This window comes from Leiobunum rupestre, chromosome 11, assembly GCF_980474605.1.
Source record: "Leiobunum rupestre chromosome 11, qqLeiRupe1.1.hap1, whole genome shotgun sequence".
NCBI lineage: Eukaryota > Metazoa > Arthropoda > Arachnida > Opiliones > Sclerosomatidae > Leiobunum > Leiobunum rupestre.
This window is the reverse complement of record NC_143394.1, coordinates 31,145,898-31,166,508: the sequence shown is the minus strand read 5'-3', so window position 1 is coordinate 31,166,508 and position 20,611 is coordinate 31,145,898. Positions and strand designations below refer to the sequence as shown.

The following is a 20,611-nucleotide window of genomic DNA, read 5'->3' as shown; positions in this document are numbered from 1 at the left end:
AAAAGAAATTGTAGATTGAGATTTTTTCAACTAGGTTTAAGCAATTGGCCCACTAATAATGGCCCATGATGGTTTTAAACTGTCAATATTATATTATTTTTAGGTAACATCACCCAATACAATGTCATGTTATATATTGATTGATGTATAACAACTGTATATTTTACATTTTTTATGAAGTCTATGGGGTGTTATGCGGTCAAGATTAAACTGAAAGATCAATCAATGGCGAGTAGTTGGTACATACTGTACCATCTTTCTACCTTTGAATGAACTAACAACTGAACCTTGGCTCAACTCTAATAACAATGTGAATTTATCGCAATGATTTGGTTGTCCAAATTTATTGGAGATTTTTATACCAAAACCATGTGGTATATATTTTTTCGCATAAATACTAGTTCTAAAATAATACTAATCAGAAAAAGATAATATTTTAAAAAATTTATTCGTGTCTACTGTTCAATAGGTACTCGAACCAACATGGTTTAAGTCTATAAATTAAACAAGTTAAGATTTTAACGTTTTTTTTCTCCACAATTTGTACATTATATACCAGGACTTTATACAGCTACATGTATATAAATTTTTTTTCCGCTTAGCTCTAAAACATATAACAAAAAATATATAATTTTCATTTAACATTTAAGAAAGAATTGCTAAAAGTCCCCCCGCAAAAAAGCTATTTCGATATTTCTATGAAATTCCACATTTTTCTATACACAAGTATCGTGGTTGTTGTTTTAAAAAGTTGAAAATCTAAAAACAGCTACCATAGATATTTATACAAATTACTTAAGACAGGTTTATATAATTTATTACACTGGATATTTAGTGTCTACTCTAATTAAGACTGTGCATTTTTATAATAAAATTGATAATAGTTATAGCACTTGCTTAAAAATTAGGTTTATATTAAAAGCATATTCTTTTATATATCGTAGTGTGGTGTTGAAGATTAAAAACAAGACTAGTTCTGGGTTATGTTACTCTGCCGAAGAGAAAGGGACAGTAAGGATTCTAACAGAGGACTATATAATAATTTTTGATGAGGAGTACAATTCATAAGACCAATTGTAGAAAATATTAGTCAGGTGGAAGAAAACTCGCTAGATGATATTTGTTGCAAATATGTGGCCTTACGTCTTCATTCTAAAATTTTCAGTTTGTAATGTACCATCGGCCTAAAAGTGCCACAAGATCTCAGTTTTTAAAATACTTACCATAGATACCAGGCTTTCTAGGAAGGGCAGAACTTTTAAGAGTTCTCTGTCATTTCTATCCATGAACCAGCTCTCAATTGGAATTCCGTTTTCTAACTAGATTATAAATGTAAATTTTTAGGCATTTTGGGTTTTGAGCACAGCTTCGAGTATGAAAAATTTCACATTTTGAGTAGCGAGCTTTCAGGCTTAGTTTAAAGTGGGGGTTTCGAGTACTAGAATAATTAGGCTCAGCTTAAAAAGGGGGTTTCTAATACTCAAATAATTAGAGTTACAGCTCTATCGCTAGGTTCTACTATTTCTTCATTAAACGAATATTTACTGATAGATCTTTTACATTTATTTGAAACCATATTTGTGAAGTCTAAATTAATAACTGGCCATACAAGGGATTACAAAAAGAAAATAGTGGACTAATGAACCACCAAACAACTGATAATAAACAGCTAGGGCACACTACGTTATGTAACTTATGGTTTTGGGTTTCGTTTTATACATTTACAATCAGTGACCAATCAGAAACAACTAGCACTTGTACCTCACTCAATAAGAGATCTTAAGGCAGGATCAAAGGGAATTTTTTTGTAGCTTTTCCCGCCATTAAGCTCGCGAGTAGTGCCTTGGTAAGAATAAGTTTCAAGTACTCGAAAGTTAAGCCTAACCCTCGATTTGAGGCTCGAACCATTTTTGAGCTTTTAAACTAAGGCTTTTAGAGCTTCGAGCCGGGTACTCGAACAAAATCGAGTACTCTCACATAACTAGAAATAGGGTAATTTTTCAAATATCATTATAATTTTTTAGGGGGAAGTTCCATTCTAAAGATACTTGATGCTCATTACCTGATAACCAAATGCTTGTGGAGAGTTATCAATAATTATTGTCCGTGTTAAATCTCTCCCTAATATTGTCAGGTCTTTGATGTAATTTCCTGCGACACAAACGCAATGTTCTCGAAATAACCGGTACCTAGATGAAATTTACGGTAATTTAAGTAAAGGAAAAGCAAAGGAATTGAAAAGCAATTTGAAAAAATAAAATAATATACTTTATAAGTTTTCGATCTGGGTCTAACAAGTTAAGAAGCTTGTCTGCATAAACTTTTTTAGACGCTGTAAATAGGATCACTTCGAAGATTTTTGATACACGCTCCAAAAATTCTCTGAAATACGGTCGGGTCCGTACAAAAACTTTGTATTCTACATCTTGAAAATTAACCGGGAAAGTGAAAGTAGCATCGTCTAATTCGGTCAAACTACAATGAACCAATGTTTCATCCTAAGAAAAATTATAAATACTTTTAGTTTATTAAAATTGGTAAGAAAGGTAAGCATGTGCGAGTACCCGATTTTAATCGAGTACTCGATCGAGTATCGAGTCGGGTACTCGACTCGATACCCGAAAATCGTTATTAAAAAAACCCGAAAAAGTTTCGGGTCTAAACTCAAAGCATAGGCTTAGATTTTCGGGTACCCGATAGTCCAATTTTTGCAAAGGCCCTACCCGCGAGTTTTCGGCGGGATATTCGAAAAAAAAACCCGTTAGTTTTACGGATTTTTCCCCAAAAAAAAACATCTTTTTGGCTTGGCCTTAAACCCTCTAATTGGTCGAAGAGTCAGAATAAATTCTTAGGTTCTTCCTGATTGGATATTGTTTTAAAAGCAAGTAAAGGTACAAAATGAAACTGAAATTAAAAGCCTAACCATAACTTAAAGTTCCCTCACCTCCCATTACTTTTTGGTAGCTTGTTAATCACTAGTCACGAACCTTTTGTAGGTGGTTTAATTTTAGTTTGGAAAGTTAGGCTCAGTAGTGTAGTATATTTAAAAGCTTTAAATATGACTCAGTGTTAATTCACCAGTTTTGAAAGTTAACTTTGTTTTTTCCTAATAAAATTTAGAACTGAATACTCGAACCATAATTTTTAGCTAAGCATAATTATTCGAGTACTCGAAGTTACTCAAGTACCCGAGGTTACTCGAAACCCCTTTTTTAATCTAAGCCTAAATACTCGAAAACCCGATAAAATTTAGATACTCGACTCCATACTCGAAAAGCAAAATTTTTAATACGCGATACTCGACCCGAAAACCCAAAATAAATATTCGCACATGCTTAAAAAAAGGTCATCTTAAAAGTCCCTTACTAAATCGAGGACCAAAGAAAACTCTGGACTGCTTCTTGTACGTAAAGGAAGTGCGGGACATCGGGCCCTCATTTCGGGAGTTAGAGGTGGGAGATGCTTGATAAAATAATAGCTGGAATGGAAGTTATAACTATAAATTTATTTGATACTTCAGAGAAAACTAGATTTTAACAATTAATATTTACGGGTCGAAAGTATCCCATTCTTCCGAAGCCACCTCAGCCTCTTCCGGAGATGGGTAATCTGCGTGATAAGTGTTCAATTGATTGTTACAATTTGGTGGAAGTGAAGGTGATGGTGGCCTTGTGTCTTTAATCTCGGTTTCTTCATCAATGGATTCAGTCCCATCATTTAATAGTCCTGTAAATAATTTGAACAATAAGTGCCCAAAATGTGGTTAAACTTTGTTGACCTGATTAATGGCAAAACAAGGATTTAATTTAAAAAATGAAATTAGTTAATCAATCACAGTAATACAGTGTTACAGAAGGGGCCCTGATTGAATCTTTAAGCAAGTAAAAGAAACTTTGTAAACGAAAAATTTGAGTGACAAATTTTGAACTCTATTTGGTTTTCCAAAGCATAATTTCAAATAAAGTTATTCCGCCCTATTAAGGCATAACAATATCTATTTCGTTCAATTACCATTAGTGCAAGCTAAATCGAGGGTCATATCCGTGAAAAAATATCTATCTATATCACCAGTTCCATCTGAAATAAAAGTTTGAAATCATTAATATGCTTAAAGATGTATTTCAATAACAGTGTTTATTTACCATCAAGTATTTGATAAACAGGAGAAAATATTGCTCCCGCTAAGTCTTGGGATTTTAAGCTGGGTTTGTCAGATAAAACAATTGATTGAGACATTGGGAGCGAATCGGAAGAGACATTGCACTTGTCTAAAGTTTTTTTACAAACGGGTGTTTCGTAAGAAATATTTGAAATGAAGGACTTTTCTGCCATGTTAGGATTTACAGCGACAGATCCACCATTTTCACTTATTACATTTGATGCGCAGTGTTTTCTTCGTCTCTTGCGGGGTAGCTTTTTCTTCACCTTACCCTATGGATATATTTATTCATTCAGAGATTAGTAATTTGAATTCTTTTTTTTTGTAAAATTATTACTTTTTTAATAAATTTTTCTCTGAGTGGTGTAACAGTGGTTCTTCTCAAAACTTTTTTTAATGTCACCTAGAGTAACAAATTGGTAGGCAATGAGTGAAAGTGTAGGAAGGGTTTTTATAACATTAATTAACCTGCAGAACTTTTCCATTTGAATTATTTTTGGTAGAAAGAAAGCTGTTATCGGGATCACCAGGATATTTTTTTTTTTCTCAACCAAGCGGAGTTTGCGCCCATTTGCAATGCCACGATTAACATCAACCGTGACATTTTTTGAACAAATCTTTGACCAATTTGAGCTACGGACACTGCGCCGAATGGGCATGACACCCGTTGCAGCTCCCCTTATTTTTTAAAATGCCACTCTTCTTGTCCTACTCCTCTTCTGCGCTGTACAAACTTTTAAAAATTTAGTTCAATCAGTTTTTAATAATGTTAAAATTAAAAAAAAACATTTTTTGATTTAAATCGAAAATAATATAATTTATTAATTAAAAAATATTAGTTGGCATTAAAAAAGTAAAATAGGCCTGTAGGTTGGTTGGCCACCGTAAAATAAGGACAAACGACTAGAAAATGTATTTCGCGGCTAGGAAAGCGAAGGGATCGATCCCTTAACCAATGAGAATGATTCTCCAAAAAGGAAAGACTTGATTCTTTTTACGTAAGTTTTAAGCCTAAGCTCCAATAATAAAGTTATTTTGCCGGCAGCCAGCTTTATTTTTCATCCGAAGAAGTGTTTCTTAAAGAAGGTAAGACGCTGCTTTTATTAAAGATGCTGCATTTTTCTCGTAAATAGAATTAGACCAAAAATAGATAAGGTTAAAATGGTCTTTCGCGAATTTTGGTCGGGGACAGCGCTAACCCTAACTCCAGAGACATTCTAAATGATGGCCGATTTCTCAGTGCGCGCCTGGCTTCGGGAACGGGCGAAGGGGGAGTGAACATTTTTTAGTCCGGACATTTTTCCCGCCAACTACAGGGATTCGCACCTGTCACTTTTTAGAGGCGAAACAAAAAACTTTGACCTACCTTCTTGTGGAAATAATCTTGCTAAATCAAGTCACAACATCGCTATTAGTTACGATAAACGATGTTAATAATATTAAAGGACGGCATTTTCAATGAAACAACCAAAGCCCTTTCCCGCCTTGGAAGCGCTAATCGCGAAGCCCCGGATGACAACACACGCTCCTGGTAGGGGAATTGAATGGGGAGTGGGGAGGGAGAGAACATTCGCCGCCACCGCGAATTCGCTCCTGAGTCTGTAGTCTCCTACATAAACGCGCATGACTTCGACTTGTACAGGTAGCCATTATAAACACTATAAAATCTAGACCATTTTCCGATTAATCGTAATTATATTCCCAGGCAATATAGACCAAATGAAATATAAATGAAAACTGATTAAAATTTCCAATAATCCATTCCATTTGTATTATTTTATTAGTCCACTTTCGCTGTTTTTTATCATTCATTCGTTGAGTAAACGCGTATCTTATGCAATGCAGTGAAGAGTTGCCTCATTTTTATCGTACGACTAATATTCATATAGATCTTTTGAATACTGTAGCGTATTAACGACAATTCCTATTAAAATTCAAGTTCAAAAGACCAAAACAAATCATTTAACGTGATCCATTTTTTATCCTAATTAAAAGTGGACTTGACTTTATAATCGACTTGATTATGATAGTCTTAGAAATTAATATCTAAAGTAATTACCGCGAAAAAGAAAGAATTATTTTTCTCAACAGTTGATATTATTAGAAGTGTATAATATATACTATGATAGAAGGAGTCATTAAAGTGAAACATATAACTTCTCAAGCTCGTGGCAAGTTCCAATTTTCGCGTATTTCCCGCTAATCGCGGCTAAACATTTTACAAGTGTATTACTCACGACGTCAGTTATAAAAATGAAACTTCGTATGTATATTTGCTTAAACACAATATTTTACCGATGCAATAGTTTCAGTAAACCACTTTATGATATATTTCACCTTGCACTATTTTTTCTTTCGAAACTTATTTTGAAAAATCAGCTCGAGCATGATTCAAGCTAATAATAATAGCAGTGTGAAGAGATGAACACTTCTCTTAAATAGTTATCTACTTCTGATAATATTGAAATATCAGGCGTTGCTAAGGGTCCCCAAGTCTCGCCCAAAGTATTGACATCGACGGGCAGGCAACGATTTTTCATTCTGAGGGTGGAAAGGGGATAACCTTGTATATATGCAGCTAGCCATTGTCTCTGTAGGACTCGGCACTATTATCAAAGCGTAGAAGGATTTAGTGTTGCCACAGTTTTGGGGACAATTTTAGCCCGCATTCAAGTATAGATTCCTGTCTTTCGCTTCTATCAAACGGCTAAAGATGGCGGAAAGTATTTGCGAACATCTGTTAACAATATAAATAAAGCCAATGAGTTACAATGGGAATTAATTTCCATGTAATCTAGGCACAACAAATACTATTGTAATACCAGGAGTTCATGAAGGTAGAAACCAGGGAGTAGTAGGGGAGTGGTTTAGAACGAATTTTTTTGTTCCCCAGCGTGGGCAGAGAGACCCCGAAAGTAGAGTGGAATTTCTACCCCCTCTTGGAATAATATGGGACAGAATACCGTTTTCAGCGCCATCTATCGCAAATCAGGAGTATTTTGTTAAATTGACCCCGGGTCAACTCAAGTGCGCGTTGAAATAACAAAGTCCTCCGGCCAAAATTATTTTTTTTTTCATTATAAAAATTGTAATGAAGTTAAAGCGTTGTAGGTAGAAGCAAATAGTGGTAAATACTAATAATTCCTTATATTACTGTAGGTAAAATGTTAGGTTAGTTATTATATTATGTTTCATCTTGGCATTAGGCCTTTGCACGTGAACAGACCACGTGGTAAACGGTGGTATATTGAGCGTTGTATAGAACCGCTCTGTTTCAAAACATTTTTTTCCCCAATAGATGGCGATAAAATAGTCATACTGGCCCGTATTTTTCCAAGCCTAGAGCGCACCTTTCTCTGACCATGGGCCAGAACGTCGAGTTCCCCCACATTTCTACTCCCCTACTACTCCCTGTAGAAACCATGCCTACGCGTTACTTCCTGTAAATTGCGGAGTCCGAGGCGCCATCTGTTGCACCTAACGTTAAGCTAAATTCAAATTTAAAATCGATCTTTGCGAGCACTGGCGAAACTAATTAGGCGCGCGAAAAAGAATAAAAATTAAGGTAAATATAAAAATAAACAAATCATAACATCTATTATGTTTTAAACATTTTGTCACTAATCTTTAAATTTTATCCATAAATTAAAGGGCAACGCAAGTGGCCATGCAGGGGGGAAATTACCTTTTAGATAAAAAGAACGACTGCGCATGCGCTATCTGACATAGCCTTTCCCTCTGTAAAAAAAGCAGAACCATATTTGCTGAATTTATTTTGTATAAATAAAATGCGCCTCTCGCAGTTCTTATGCGATAGCAAAATCCATGCATTTAGGCAGCGTTGCCAGACGTACGATAATTTCGAGGTAGTTTTTAGGACGTACGATATTTTCAATGGCCTACTATATAGTACACATTTTTCGATAATTCAGCTTGCGCGTACGATAATGTACGATAATTTTTTAATTTGTCCGATCACCAGTTAAAAGTTACATTAAACTTAAGTTTTCAATCAGTCAAACGTTTTAAGTGTTATTAAATATTTTGATTTGACAAAATAAATGTCAATATTTCACACAAAATTCTATTTTACCGCTAGTTTTCAGGCGTACGATAATGTTTTTCTGAAATCGATAATTTTTTTAGCTCTGGTAGGATAATTAGAGTTTCGGGAACTAGCAACGAAGATGCATTCTTTAGTCACGAAAATGGTTGGGGAAAGTGAAGTATTCGAGATTACCGACAAATCGGATCCTTTATCCAAAAATTTTTAAAACAAAGATAAATATTCGGTCGGGGTATAATGATTGGGAAAATATTAAGGGAGACTGGACCAAGTGTGTGAGCTTGGATTAATAATATGCATATTATCATGAATATATCTAGCTATGAATATACAATAGCAATAGCCTCTCTAACCTCCCGCTAAAATTTGGGTTGGGCTTATCTAGTCACGTGATCAATCACATCTGCTCCGACCGAGTGAGGAGCATGCCGTCATTTCCTTCAGTCTCCTGATTGGCTGAAAACGCGTCACTGGTCTCGAAAGTTGCCACCCAAATCAAATCGACATGATAGAAGGGCTATATCGTAGGGTTGGATATTCATAGCTAGATATATTCATGATATTATTAATCCAAGGTGTGAGGCTAGCGGCAGAGCTATACTGCGTCCAAGGCCTAATGTTTCAACCTCCATAATTAAAAATATTCAATTGGCAAATAATTTTTTCCAAAACATTGTTAAATCGAAAATATCAACGTCAAACTCTCGGAAACTAACTCAGTGCTTTTCTCCATAATAAATAACTTAAGTTAAGCTTAAGATCCTGGGTTCGTTGGTAGTGAACTAAGAAAATCGAAAAATTCGCGAATGAGAGTGAAATTGCACCACGTGGCTACACCAAGGAGAATAAGGTTTCCGCGCGGTATAAAATCCTCCTTGGAAAACCAACTTACGACTTGAAGAAAACATAGTTCTAATCAAGCGTTGATGCCTTTTAACGGCGCAGAAACGAAACCAGGCGCTCGCAATCGCAAGTTTGACGCCATTTTAGTTCCTTCCCCCTTATTTACATATTTTAAAATGTTATCGATGACGTAATGCGTCGGCATAAGTGTATCCCTTAGATAAGGTTCACAGTCACAGTTGAATACTAGTACCTTGATAAACTCCCTTAGCGGCGGGGCGTCGTCTTACTAGCAGCAGGCGAAAAGGGATTTAGCCAATGGAAAATGTATTAAAATTTACGCGTATAGAGGTAATTTACACATAAGTAAAGTGATAATAATCAGCTAGGCTAATACCCTTGGCACCACCTTAGGCCTAAGTCTTCAAGCGACTTTTTAAAGCCATTAATAAGTATGCCACTTCCTTAGTCTTCCTACTGTTTTATTGGTAATTTTGTTACTAAACCTTTTTTCGCCTCGGACATCCTCGTCCAGATCGGACTAGGATTTGCAACTAAACTGCGTATATTATCGTCCTTGGTAATAGCAAAAGTGACATAATTACCAAAAGTGTGTCAATAGTCTTAGTCGATAATTCAATATAACGGTCAAAAACGCCGCCGATCAGTTTAGTAAAATATTTTCGGCGGCGTAATCGTATTATACGCAGTATTTTACCAACCTTGGCCGCCTACGGCCGAGCTTGACGCCAGTTCGCCTTGAACCTTCAGACAATGAGAGGCCGTAGAGTGGTTCCGCCAAGGAGGATAATAATCCTCCTTGGATCCGCTACTATAGCGGGAGATAGGTGACGTCATTCTCTCTGGTGACATTAAATGTTTGGCAGAACCACTCTTTGAGCTCTGATTGGCTAAGATCTGGCTATCGTCTGTCACGGCGTTTGGCCCATTTGCCAGTTACACGGCAGCATTCTAGTTACCTATGAGATTTCTATGATACAGGCCGGAAGACAGGCAAGGCTGCCAGATTTCGATAGACTGAAAACGGCCAACTCTCTCAAATGTTTTCGTTTTCAAAACGAAAAATTTGCGGCGTAGCTATCGACTATGACTATCGGACCTATTTCATAATGAATGTTACGAGCGAAATACAAGTTGGGAGGGGAGAAGGGAAAGTATGCCTTGGGGAGGGAAGGAAGTTAAAACCAACAAATAACGCCTCGTAGTGAGGAACGGCGGAACTAAGTAGCACTGATCAAAGTTAGTGTATTTTTTTATTTTTCGTCGTTCTGTGGAGATGCTATCGCCATCTACCTACGATATAATACTATAGACTGAAAAAAGATACAGAAAGGCGACAATTAATAGTCTTTTATGTGGTCGATCTCGAGTCGAGCATTCATTAAACCTTTAGCGGGCTTAGGTAATGGTACCTTTAGCATACGAAAGTACAGGGATTGTCACACTTTTGTAATTATGTCACTTTTGGTAATAGTATATATTGCTTTGGGCATATTTAGGTACGGAGGGGGGGGGGGGGGGAGAGCTCCATGTTGAAGTAAATTTTTGCCGATTGTCATACTTATTTTATTGTGTTGCTTTTGCTTTTATCGAACTACGAAGAGGTTACAGTCTATGTAATCCTTGCTGCTTTCATGTATACTTTTAATTTTTATTTTAAATCAGTTAATAACTTTGGTGCTACAGGTTTTCTGTAGCAAGTGCACAAACGCTTATTTCCTTCCCCAATAGGATCGCTCTATTTTCCCAAATGCACATTGAGTTACGCATTGTTTCTCCGATAGAGGGATGGGAGTAAGCGTTTGTGGGGGGGCGAAACGTTCGTGTAACTATGTAATGTAAAGGTTGTAAGATACTTTATTTTTTCAAGGATTGTCCTGCTACACTGATAACAATCATGTCAGATACAAGTTTTCCGAATAAAGAACGAAGGCAAAAGTGTTGGGCTGCCAGAGATAAATTTTGGGCGTGTTTGGATAAACATCCGGATTATAAAGTAACGGACAAAAATACCAAAACACCTGGACTTTGCGTTGAATTTAAAAAGTTGTACGAAAGCGAATGCCCATCTACTTGGGTTAATCATTTCAATCGCAAATACGAGTTCGAGAAATTTAAATCCAAACTACTAAATGAAGGCGTGGATCCGTTAGAAACTAAATCAACCTAATGTAACTCGTTATTTAATAAAATGCTGTAATAAATTATAGAATAACTCAGATGGAATGTAATGGAACAATAAATTTTCCTTTCAAATAACATCTTGTATTTATTTTCCCGCCATAATCAAGCTAAAAAGCGCCATCTTTAGTTAGGTTTTAGAAACTTGAATAAAGTACTATTTAAAATATACCCAAAAATAATTTATTTCTTGGTTTTATTTGTGGAATATGTACTTAAACTAAATAGATGAAAGCTTATAGTTGAACAATTACCGTAAACGTTTTATTGATGAAACAAGTAAACCTATGGTCTAATATATATGATTATTTCCTTTACAAGGGCTATCTTTTTTCGTGAAGTTCATCTTCCCTCCCAGTAAATGATGCGGAGAAAATAGTTTATTTTGATAATTTATTTTTCAATAAAACATTCCTTGAAGACGTAACTTGTTTTGAGGTCATTACCCTAAACTACACTAAAATGGAGATTTTTGTTTTAGTATTCTTTGCTTTAACCATACATTATAATGGGAACATTTTAAGGAAATTTTGCTAGTGCTTGAAAATTTCGATATTTAGGTCAATATAAAAGTTAATTGACTCAAACATTTTCAAACACTAGATAAGCCTAGTTTTTATTAAATTTTTAATATGCGCAAATATAATGAAGTTTTGTTTTTTAATAATTTTAATAAACAAAAAACGAAATATCATTTTCATTCATTAGATCACTCGAAGGTCTGCTTCAAATATACCGTTATTTTTGTTTCGCTGTAAAATAGTTTAGTCAGGACCGGATTAAGACCTTGTGGGGCCCTACGCCCAAGCAAATTTTGGTGCCCCCTTTCAGTGGCGAGCGAGGGGCTCCCGCAATTTATAATTGACAAATGGATGGAAAATATAATTTCAATGTAGACTTCGCGGATATTTTAGTGACGTTAATAAATGATTGCTTTACATGGTACCGAAAAATGTGGAAGCATTTACTAAAATTTATCCAGGAAAAAAATATTGTGAAAAGTAAATTTTTGTACTTTTAATTTTTTCGAAACCTCCTGCTGCCCCTTGTAGGCCTGGTGCCCTACCCCCCGGCCTATTGGGTAATCCGGCCCTGAGTTTAGGTTCTGTTGTTTTCTATTTACAGCCATTGTATTTATAAACGTGTTTTATATTTTGTTATAGGGAAGAGTTGACAATGGAGAATTTCCAAAATTACTGGTACTTAGAGTGATTTATCACCTTGCGTGAGGAAAGTTCTTTGATCGTCTTGAAAAGTTATTATATATTTATAAAATAAGCTGGGTGCAAAACCATTTACGAAGGCGGGGTTACTTTCGGGTAAAAACGCAATTTTTTATCGATTTTTCCTGTGGTCCCGATTGTCCATTGAACCAATTTTAAATATTTTTTCGTTCGAATTATCGCGCTAAATGATTTTTTTTTACTCAATAGGGGGACGTCATACGATTGATGGCTAATCGTCGGAAATCGTAAGTCAGAAGTCACGTGCGTGTGCGGCAGATTTTTTTTTTATAATTGTTCCGATACGGAAGAAGCTTCCCCCTTACTTCGTTCGTTCGCTCGCTTAGTAGGTTCACGTCATTCATTTGAGTTTGGTATTCGGCTTTTCAGAATTAACGCGACTTTCATTGGTGTTAGTTGCGCGTTTGGGAGGACAAGTTTGAATGCCGAGCACGTCGAAAATTTCACGAAGTTGTGTATCTAGTTAAAGTTAAATAGGCCACCTCAACAAATTTGTTTACATTCTTAAATTTAATTCAAAATGGCTTCCGTTGACAGTAGGCTAAGGCCTTCTATGGATTCTTGGGAAGACGTTCCTTCGTATGGCCAACTTTACCACGAACTCTCAAATTTCATGAGCTTTTTCGTGAATAACTCTCGCGTGTTATCGTTTTCGACTCAATATGATCATTTTACGAAACATCATAGACTGGACTCTATAGACGTTTTTCTGGTAGTGTTTTTGGCTGTCATGTGGACGTGCCTTAGACACTTATCCACAAAACACATATTTGAGGTAAATTTCAATTTTATTACAAATTTCCAATATAGTTTTAGCTATCAAACTCATCCATTTTTCCACAAAATTAAAACTTAAGGGATGGATAATTAGTCCATTGTTAGATGTGGCTTCTATGTATATGTAATAATGAAATAGGTTTCGCAAGTGCAATTAAGATGTGGCAATTATCCATGAATTAATTACTTCATATTTACCATTGTAAGTGTAAAGTTCTTTATTTATGCACCATTAAAAGATCTGAACACCTGGCTCTCAGTGCTCAGTGCTAATTGGCAGGTGCGCTAATTATCCCTTGAGCTTTAGACTTTGTACCTGTTGTGAAGATGAAGAATATGTATAAACTTTGTATGTTGTGCCATGTTGTTGACTATGACAAGCAAGCTAATAACATTAATTTGCCTCATAAAAATTTTTAATGGGTTAATGAAAACATCAAATTTTTTTGGTATATAATATATTTTAGCAAAATATATTGAACCAATATATAACTGGGAGCGATAACATTTGGCCTATATTTATCCATTACCATAAAATTTTAAATGAGTTTGAAATAAAATCCTTATGTTTTTCTTTTTGTATTAGTTTGATATAACATTTGATAAAAATATTTTATTGATCTTTAGCCAGCTGGAAAACATTTCAAACTTACTCCTAATAATCAAGAAAAAATGCCCGAAAGTGCCTGGAAATGTTTCTTTTACTCTGCGGCGTGGTTTTTGACTTTTTACTCTGCGGTTCTAAAACACGGATTTTTCCAAAGACCAAGTAGTGTTTGGGATGGTATGTGCTAATAGGAATTTCAATGTTGAAACTAGTTCTGGTATCCTAAGGGTTGACCTAATTTGTCTACTCTCACCTTCCTCTCGTTATCCCAGGTTGGACTCTAGATTCGACAGTAACCTTTGAAATATATTTAATATATATTATACAGACCAGTTTTTACCTTCATTCGATGTACGCAACAATGTTTGTTGATATCTGGAGGAAAGATTCCTTACTTTTAGTTTTTCATCATGTTGTTACTTTTTGCCTATTGGCTTTCTCTCACGCATTCAGGTGCTTATAAATTACAATTATGTATGTAGAGGGCTATCTGACAGTATATAATATATCTCGCAGTGAGAAATATCAATTGAGGTGATAAAAATGAAGCTGTTTCTAATAGACTTGTTTGTTTTTTTCTTGACGAAACTACATAGTCGTACACTGCGTCACAGCTTAACATTTACCGCCTCTATTACTTAGACTAACGTTTTAAATGTTGAAATTAAACTGTAGGGAGATTTACTTATTTTCGGGATGCATTAGGTTTAGAAAATCACTATATGGTGTATTTTACCCCATGTGTTTTCAAAAATCAGTTGGAGCTTACAACGTGTTTAGAGCGAATAACAGTATCAGTATAGGGGATGCATACTTCCCTCGTAAGAGTGTATTATATACTTCTGACCGTAGTATTCAGATATAGCTCTCTCAGCTTTTAATGCAATGACAGCAAATGAACAGCTATTAATGTCTGGATTTTTCAATTTCTATTTATAGATACAACAATATTGGAATTTTAGTTCTTCTTTTCCACGATTTCTGCGACATAATTTTGGAATTTACTAAACTAAATGTTTATTTCAAAGTACGCAGTGGCAAAACCTTCCCAGTTCACGAAATTATTGCCAATATTGGTTTTGTGCTTTTCACAGTTACTTGGTATGATTATGACGTACTTAGTGTGGGGTGAATCGTTGGGGATAATTTTTTAAAATTATTTAGGTACTTGACGAGGTTGTATTGGTTTCCTCTGAAAGCCATTTTTACCGCTGCATCTGTTCCGCTTGCAATGAACATGGGACTCGTCATGCCGTTGCTTTTCACAATGAATTTCTTACTTTGGGTGGTTTTATCGATGGATGCTTATTGGTTTATGGTGAATCTTTTTTATTGATAGTTTAATTTTAGTTTTTACATTTTACTAACTACTTTGTTCTTGAATTAGATGGTTTTATCCTTTTTATACCGAGTTGCCATTGGCCAGATCAAAGAAATAGATGATACTCGCGAATACGATGTTGAAGAAAAAATAAAGCGTAAACTCAAACCAAATGTTAAAATGGAAACAAATGGCAATTCAGAGCATGCTGTTAACGGACACTCTAAAACAACCGAGACAAACTCTAACGTTCATAATGGGTAATTATCAATTAATATCATAATAATTCCATTTTTAATTAACTTTTTTTAAATTGAAATGTGGTATTTATCAATTTAGTTTTTGCACAAATGATAGCTCCGACGTGAGGGTTCGTAAACCAACACTCAAGACTTAAAAACAAGCATATCAACCTTTGGAAAGCTTTATATAGAGTTAGTGGACTATTTTTGAATGAAACAGTTTTTTTATTTTTTAACTAAATTGGCGTTAAATTAGCTTGGCTTTCTCTCGTCACTTTTTAATGAAATTATTTGTACGTAAATAGATCAAAGTTTTTTTTCGAATAATTATTACCTCTAAAGATATATAAATATTATATATTATATTTTATAAAAACAACAAAAGTGATTAGGTAATTTTAAAGAATGGTGTAAATATTTTGCTATTCTATTTCGAAACATTTCGTTTTAGTCATAGTCTAGTTTTAATGGAGAAAATGTTACTTTTCATTTAGAGAATTTATACGATACCGACGGTAACAATGATACACATTTTTTACAGAACGGTTGATAGAACTATTACTCCAATAACAAATGATTCACTTAAATACAGTATTAAATTTAAGAATGATCACAATAATTGAAAGAACTTATCATTCAAACATAATACTAGCCAATATAATGATGTTTCAAAAATCAGGGCTAAAGTAACAACTAACTGACAATTTAATACAAAAATGTGTAGTTCCTCTTTAATAGATTTTTAATATGGTTAAATTAGTAAAGTCTAAGAGTTCTTCGGTCGCGTCAAATTTAGACTTGACTCTAATGTGAAGTAATTTACGAATTACAATATATATTTTAAGTGTTTGCCTCGTTAATCGTCGCCCAGGGTAAATTAGATCTGTTAATAGTTAACAATGAAAAACGTTAAATGATGTTTTTCCTTAACTTTTCCAAGCACTCTCAGATGGCATTTAATTTTCCATTTCTAATTCTGAGCAATCTGAGAGTTCAGAGAGTGGTAAAGGAAATTCAACGTAAAACTACCAACCCGAATCCCTTCCATAGTGTAAAGTGACCTTAAAACCTATTTACAGTGCCTGTCCTGTTATATCAGTCGTAGTTTTTGCGCATGTTTTACGGTAAATCATGGTATTTTTAAATAAAAAGTCCAAGCCGGTTCCTGAAATATGTTTTGTAGTTTAACATCTTAAAGCACACGTCCATATAAAGAATACATGTATTTTTATTTTACTTTTATATTTGCATCGATTTTGTGAAAATTTACATTTATTTTTTGATGAAAGAAGAAAAAAATTTAAATGGAAAATATCTATTAATTTGCTTAGTAACGCTATGTGCCAAAGAATTATTTGCGAGTTTTTAGTATTTTTCTTAAATTTTCAAAATTTTTATTTCATTCCAATGGATAGCTTATTTACATCCGCTCTGTGATAAAAATTGCTAGATAGCTTCTTTTATTCCATTTAAAATGTTTATTATCGTATCGCACGAAATTTCAAACAAAGTAACTTTGGAACTAACAAAATCCTAAATCTGTATCCTGAAATTGCTATCAGCCTATCACAGTGGTAGATGTTCGTAATTAGATCATTATTAAAACCAATGGATAAAATTTTAGTCTTCCATCCATTTATGAGAAAAATAAATTGTATTCTAGTAAAAATGTAACTTTTTATATATCTTTTGTGGTATATTTCCCTCAATTATAGGGGTTTTTAATGCTAATTGTAAAAAAAAAAAATATTAATCGATGTTTTATGGTTGGCGTAAGACAACTTTTGAATAAAAGGTGTATTTAAAATATTTTCGCTATTATTATTTAGATTTTGTTTGTTGCACATTTATAAATTTCGAATTTCCCTCCAGCTATAAAGATAAAACTTAGTTTTGAAAATCTTACATAGATGTCGCCAGGTGTTCTACAAATGATTTGAAATTATATCCGGGAATACTAGGGTTTAATCAGAAGAATACGAGAGAAGTATTAATCTTTCATTAATAAGTTAATTAACAGGCTATATCTGATTTTTAAAAAAATTCTAAATTTATCATATGCGAGTCAAGAATTTATATAGAATGACGATGTTCAGACGATCTGCGAGCATCATAGTAGAATTCTCCAACTCTGCGCCATCACTGGCAATGTGTTGCCAGACCTACGATAATTATCGTACATTGCAATAATTCCGATCTAATTTTTAAGACGTACGATAATTTTAACATCATACGATATAGTACGCTACGTTCGATAATTCAGTCTGAGTTACGATAACGTACGATAATTATTCATTTGTCAGTAAACATGTTAAACCTGCAACTTTTTAATATTAGTTTTATGTTTTAGTCAATATATTTTCAATAGGTGAGAACCTAATTTAAAAAAATATTTCTCATAAATATAACTTCGACTAAATTTACCGTCAATATTTCCACAAAATTAAAATTGACCACAAATTTTCATGATGATTTTTTTTTTAAATTGATAATTTTTTATCCATGGAACGATAATTTTATTTTAAGGACCTGGAAACGCTGCCGGCGTGCGCATATATCGTGGGTGGTAGGGAACCAGTGAGTGTGAGATACCGGGCTGATTTGATTTTGATTAGAGGTAATGAAGTAATTAGAGATCGGCGGAACAAATAAATTAACCGTCAAAATTTTGATTAATCATAAAAATTTTGGTTAACTGTTTATTTATGAACATTTTAAACGAATAAACAACGATTTAACATGCGAAAATAATGGGTTTTTTCCGATATTTTTGGGATAATTGTCGGTTATGAATAAAAATAAATAATTGGATAATTTCTTATCCAAACGCTGATCTCTAGAAGTAATATTAACTCACTTTTCAAGTATTAGGAGACAATGGAACAACGCTGAAAATTCTCTCAACGTAGCATTTCTCCGTAAGTCCTACGCCATTTGATTTATTTTATGAGTGTCTGTTACAAAATTTAGGGCGGATGGCATCGTTGCAATAGGCGCTTAAATAAAAGATCCTTCTAGGAAATCGCCAATAAGTAATATTTCCGAGAGCCAGGACTTGCAAGTTACTGTTTTATAGTGCTTGTTGCAATAATGGAAACTTTTCACCTGCAAACAGAACGTCGTGTTTTTCTAAGCCATAATATGTCAAAAAAGCTACGTGGTTAAAAGGGAACACTTGTTGCATACCGTACAGGTGAAAAGTTTCCATTATTTTAACAAGCACCAAATAAACAGTGCCTTGCAGGTCCTGGCTCTCGGAAATATTACTTCTTGGCAATTACCTTGAAGATGTTTTATTGAAGCGTCTCTTTGTTACGAGGGAAAAGTGCTGTCGAAAAATTAGTTTTTTTTGGCGTTACGTAATTAATTGTGTACAGCCCCTAAAAAACCTCTAATGAAACTCACAAGCTACAATTATATGAAACATAATGACTCATAAGTATAACATAATATAAATATTTCAATGAGACCGTGTTTCAAGCGGAACATACAATAATCGAGATTCAATAATATCTGAAACATACGCAGCTAGACGAAATAGCAGATTAGCCTGACCTATGACGTCAGCTAAGGTGTTCCTTCCTTTAGTAAATTTTAAAGCCGATAGATGGCGGTACTGTTATTGAAACTGGCTTATTAGTGGACCGTAAATCGAAAATTCTTATATTGCTGGTGCTACCGAAAAGGTTACCATGGAAACAAAATCTAACGATCGCCGGGGTAGAGCTATTTTCAAAACTAGAAACCATCTAGGAATTAGCCAATTTCAATAAAGTAAAAGTATTTTCAAATACCACAATTACAGTCAAATTCAATAGTTTTGACAACCCGCTTTTATTTTATCGCAATTGGCCAAAATGGTACTTTAGCGCGATACTAATTTTAAGAACGCGCTGCCTTATTCAGTGCTAAATTCTTGAAACCGATAGATGGCGGTAATGTTATTGAAACTGGCAAATTCTTCGCGTTTTAAAAAAAAGCTTCACTAACTACCGTTTTCCATCTATAAATTTGATGACGCGTTTTTCATCATGTAAAAGATGCTCTCAGAAGTGGAAACTCAGTGAACACGTCCTCGAAATCAATGTTACCTGGGATAACTAAAGCGGTCGGCTTTAACCATTTAAGTTTTTCTGACAGGCAACCCTGTTTTCTACTATGCTACTGGCCCTCTAATGTATATAAACAGTACTAATTAATTTATTATAAATTAAATTTTTATAAATTTTAATTATAAATATACTAATGAGCTACCGTATTTATAATTTGATAATATGTATTTTAAAATTTATTAATTATCTACGATACATTTAAATTGAAAATAAAGGTGGCGCTCCATTTTTAAATATAAATATTATTTTAACAATAGTTGATTATAGTTCAGAAACTTTACACAAGCCGGCGCTGTAGGCGCGAAGTAGAATTTTTCAAATTCTCTAAACGCGGGAGTAACTCATAAGCGTCCATCTCTGAGCCGAAGTAGTCTAACCTGTGTAAATATATAAACCGTGACCATTATAAAACATCCGAGTAACTTCATTATCTGATCAATAAATGACCTTAGCCCTCTTTTCTTTTTAAAGGCTCAATTTTCAAATAAAAGCATCCGCAGATAAAAAAAAAAACATATATCTCGCAGCTGACGGACGTTGCACTCAAGCTCGCGCGGAAAACCCATCGTATTAATTTACATAAAAAAAATCCGATTAAAAAGATTAGATCATGATTAGAATGATTAAATCTCGTTTAAATCGTGATTAGATTTTCTAATCTTGATAAAAAAATTAATCTTTATTACCCTGATTTAATCACGATTACCCTGATTTAATCATTTTACTATGATTAAGACGCACCCAAAATGGAAGTGACCTGCCCCTCGGTGTTACTTTAAATTCAATTTTTCAACTAATTATTGTACAAGCCCTTTGATGGTCTTACTTCATATTAGTGTCATACAATAAATTTCACCTAAGTCTTATTTTTTAAGATTCAAATTTAAATAAATTTTATAAAATTATTTTCATAATTAATCGACCCTTCATTGTTTTCATATTTTTCTTCGAGCTTCTATTTATCTGCAATAGAGGGCGCTGCTAAAATATCAACAGGTGGAATAAAGTCAGACTTATTGCGAGACACTCGACGCAATT

General features: G+C 34.1%; 3 protein-coding genes across 9 annotated transcripts; 2 read left to right on the top strand and 1 right to left on the bottom strand.

The window, feature by feature from the left end:
* Positions 1 to 429: 429 nt before the first annotated feature.
* Positions 430 to 5,773, bottom strand: LOC149922255 (CTD small phosphatase-like protein 2). 2 transcript variants are annotated; one of them, XM_090162488.1, is made up of 11 exons: positions 5,526 to 5,773; positions 4,628 to 4,892; positions 4,497 to 4,562; positions 4,143 to 4,431; positions 4,012 to 4,077; positions 3,552 to 3,726; positions 3,367 to 3,478; positions 2,269 to 2,498; positions 2,063 to 2,189; positions 1,224 to 1,319; positions 430 to 1,152 (listed from the first exon to the last, which is right to left on the bottom strand). In XM_090162488.1, exons 4-11 carry the CDS (start codon positions 4,330 to 4,332, stop codon positions 1,087 to 1,089), a joined length of 1,062 nt encoding a protein of 353 aa, XP_090018614.1. In that variant the 5' UTR covers positions 4,333 to 4,431; positions 4,497 to 4,562; positions 4,628 to 4,892; positions 5,526 to 5,773; the 3' UTR covers positions 430 to 1,086. The 2 variants fall into 2 exon arrangements, with proteins under 2 accessions (XP_090018614.1, XP_090018615.1); XM_090162489.1 differs by having other exon boundaries at positions 4,628 to 4,883.
* Positions 5,089 to 11,322, top strand: LOC149922254 (cytochrome c oxidase assembly factor 6 homolog). 6 transcript variants are annotated; one of them, XM_090162493.1, is made up of 2 exons: positions 5,089 to 5,157; positions 10,960 to 11,322. In XM_090162493.1, exon 2 carries the CDS (start codon positions 10,987 to 10,989, stop codon positions 11,257 to 11,259), a length of 273 nt encoding a protein of 90 aa, XP_090018619.1. In that variant the 5' UTR covers positions 5,089 to 5,157; positions 10,960 to 10,986; the 3' UTR covers positions 11,260 to 11,322. The 6 variants fall into 6 exon arrangements, with proteins under 6 accessions (XP_090018619.1, XP_090018617.1, XP_090018621.1 ...); XM_090162491.1 differs by having other exon boundaries at positions 5,120 to 5,245; XM_090162495.1 differs by lacking the exon at positions 5,089 to 5,157 and adding an exon at positions 5,793 to 5,801.
* Positions 11,323 to 12,740: 1,418 nt separating this feature from the next.
* LOC149922253 (ceramide synthase 1-like) lies at positions 12,741 to 16,942 on the top strand. The gene is made up of 7 exons (XM_090163291.1): positions 12,741 to 13,289; positions 13,919 to 14,075; positions 14,171 to 14,351; positions 14,838 to 14,999; positions 15,063 to 15,216; positions 15,286 to 15,479; positions 15,559 to 16,942. The coding sequence occupies exons 1-7, from the start codon at positions 13,035 to 13,037 to the stop codon at positions 15,614 to 15,616; spliced, it is 1,161 nt and encodes a 386-aa protein (XP_090019417.1). The 5' UTR covers positions 12,741 to 13,034; the 3' UTR covers positions 15,617 to 16,942.
* Positions 16,943 to 20,611: the final 3,669 nt, after the last annotated feature.

What these genes read in the sequence shown, in the direction of transcription:
- LOC149922255 (XM_090162488.1), bottom strand. Translation starts at nt 4,332, where the DNA reads ATGGCAGAAAAGTCCTTCATTTCAAATATTTCTTACGAAACACCCGTT. An exon ending in CGATTTAGCTTGCACTAATG is followed by an intron (nt 3,727 to 4,011) that starts GTAATTGAACGA and finishes AATTATTTACAG; the next exon opens with GACTATTAAATGATGGGACT. An exon ending in CCAGATCGAAAACTTATAAA is followed by an intron (nt 2,190 to 2,268) that starts GTATATTATTTT and finishes AATTTCATCTAG; the next exon opens with GTACCGGTTATTTCGAGAAC.
- LOC149922253 (XM_090163291.1), top strand. Translation starts at nt 13,035, where the DNA reads ATGGCTTCCGTTGACAGTAGGCTAAGGCCTTCTATGGATTCTTGGGAA. An exon ending in GCTTTCTCTCACGCATTCAG is followed by an intron (nt 14,352 to 14,837) that starts GTGCTTATAAAT and finishes TTCTATTTATAG; the next exon opens with ATACAACAATATTGGAATTT. An exon ending in AACTCTAACGTTCATAATGG is followed by an intron (nt 15,480 to 15,558) that starts GTAATTATCAAT and finishes TTATCAATTTAG; the next exon opens with TTTTTGCACAAATGATAGCT.
- LOC149922254 (XM_090162490.1), top strand. Translation starts at nt 9,387, where the DNA reads ATGGAAAATGTATTAAAATTTACGCGTATAGAG. An exon ending in TAAAATTTACGCGTATAGAG is followed by an intron (nt 9,420 to 10,959) that starts GTAATTTACACA and finishes TATTTTTTCAAG; the next exon opens with GATTGTCCTGCTACACTGAT.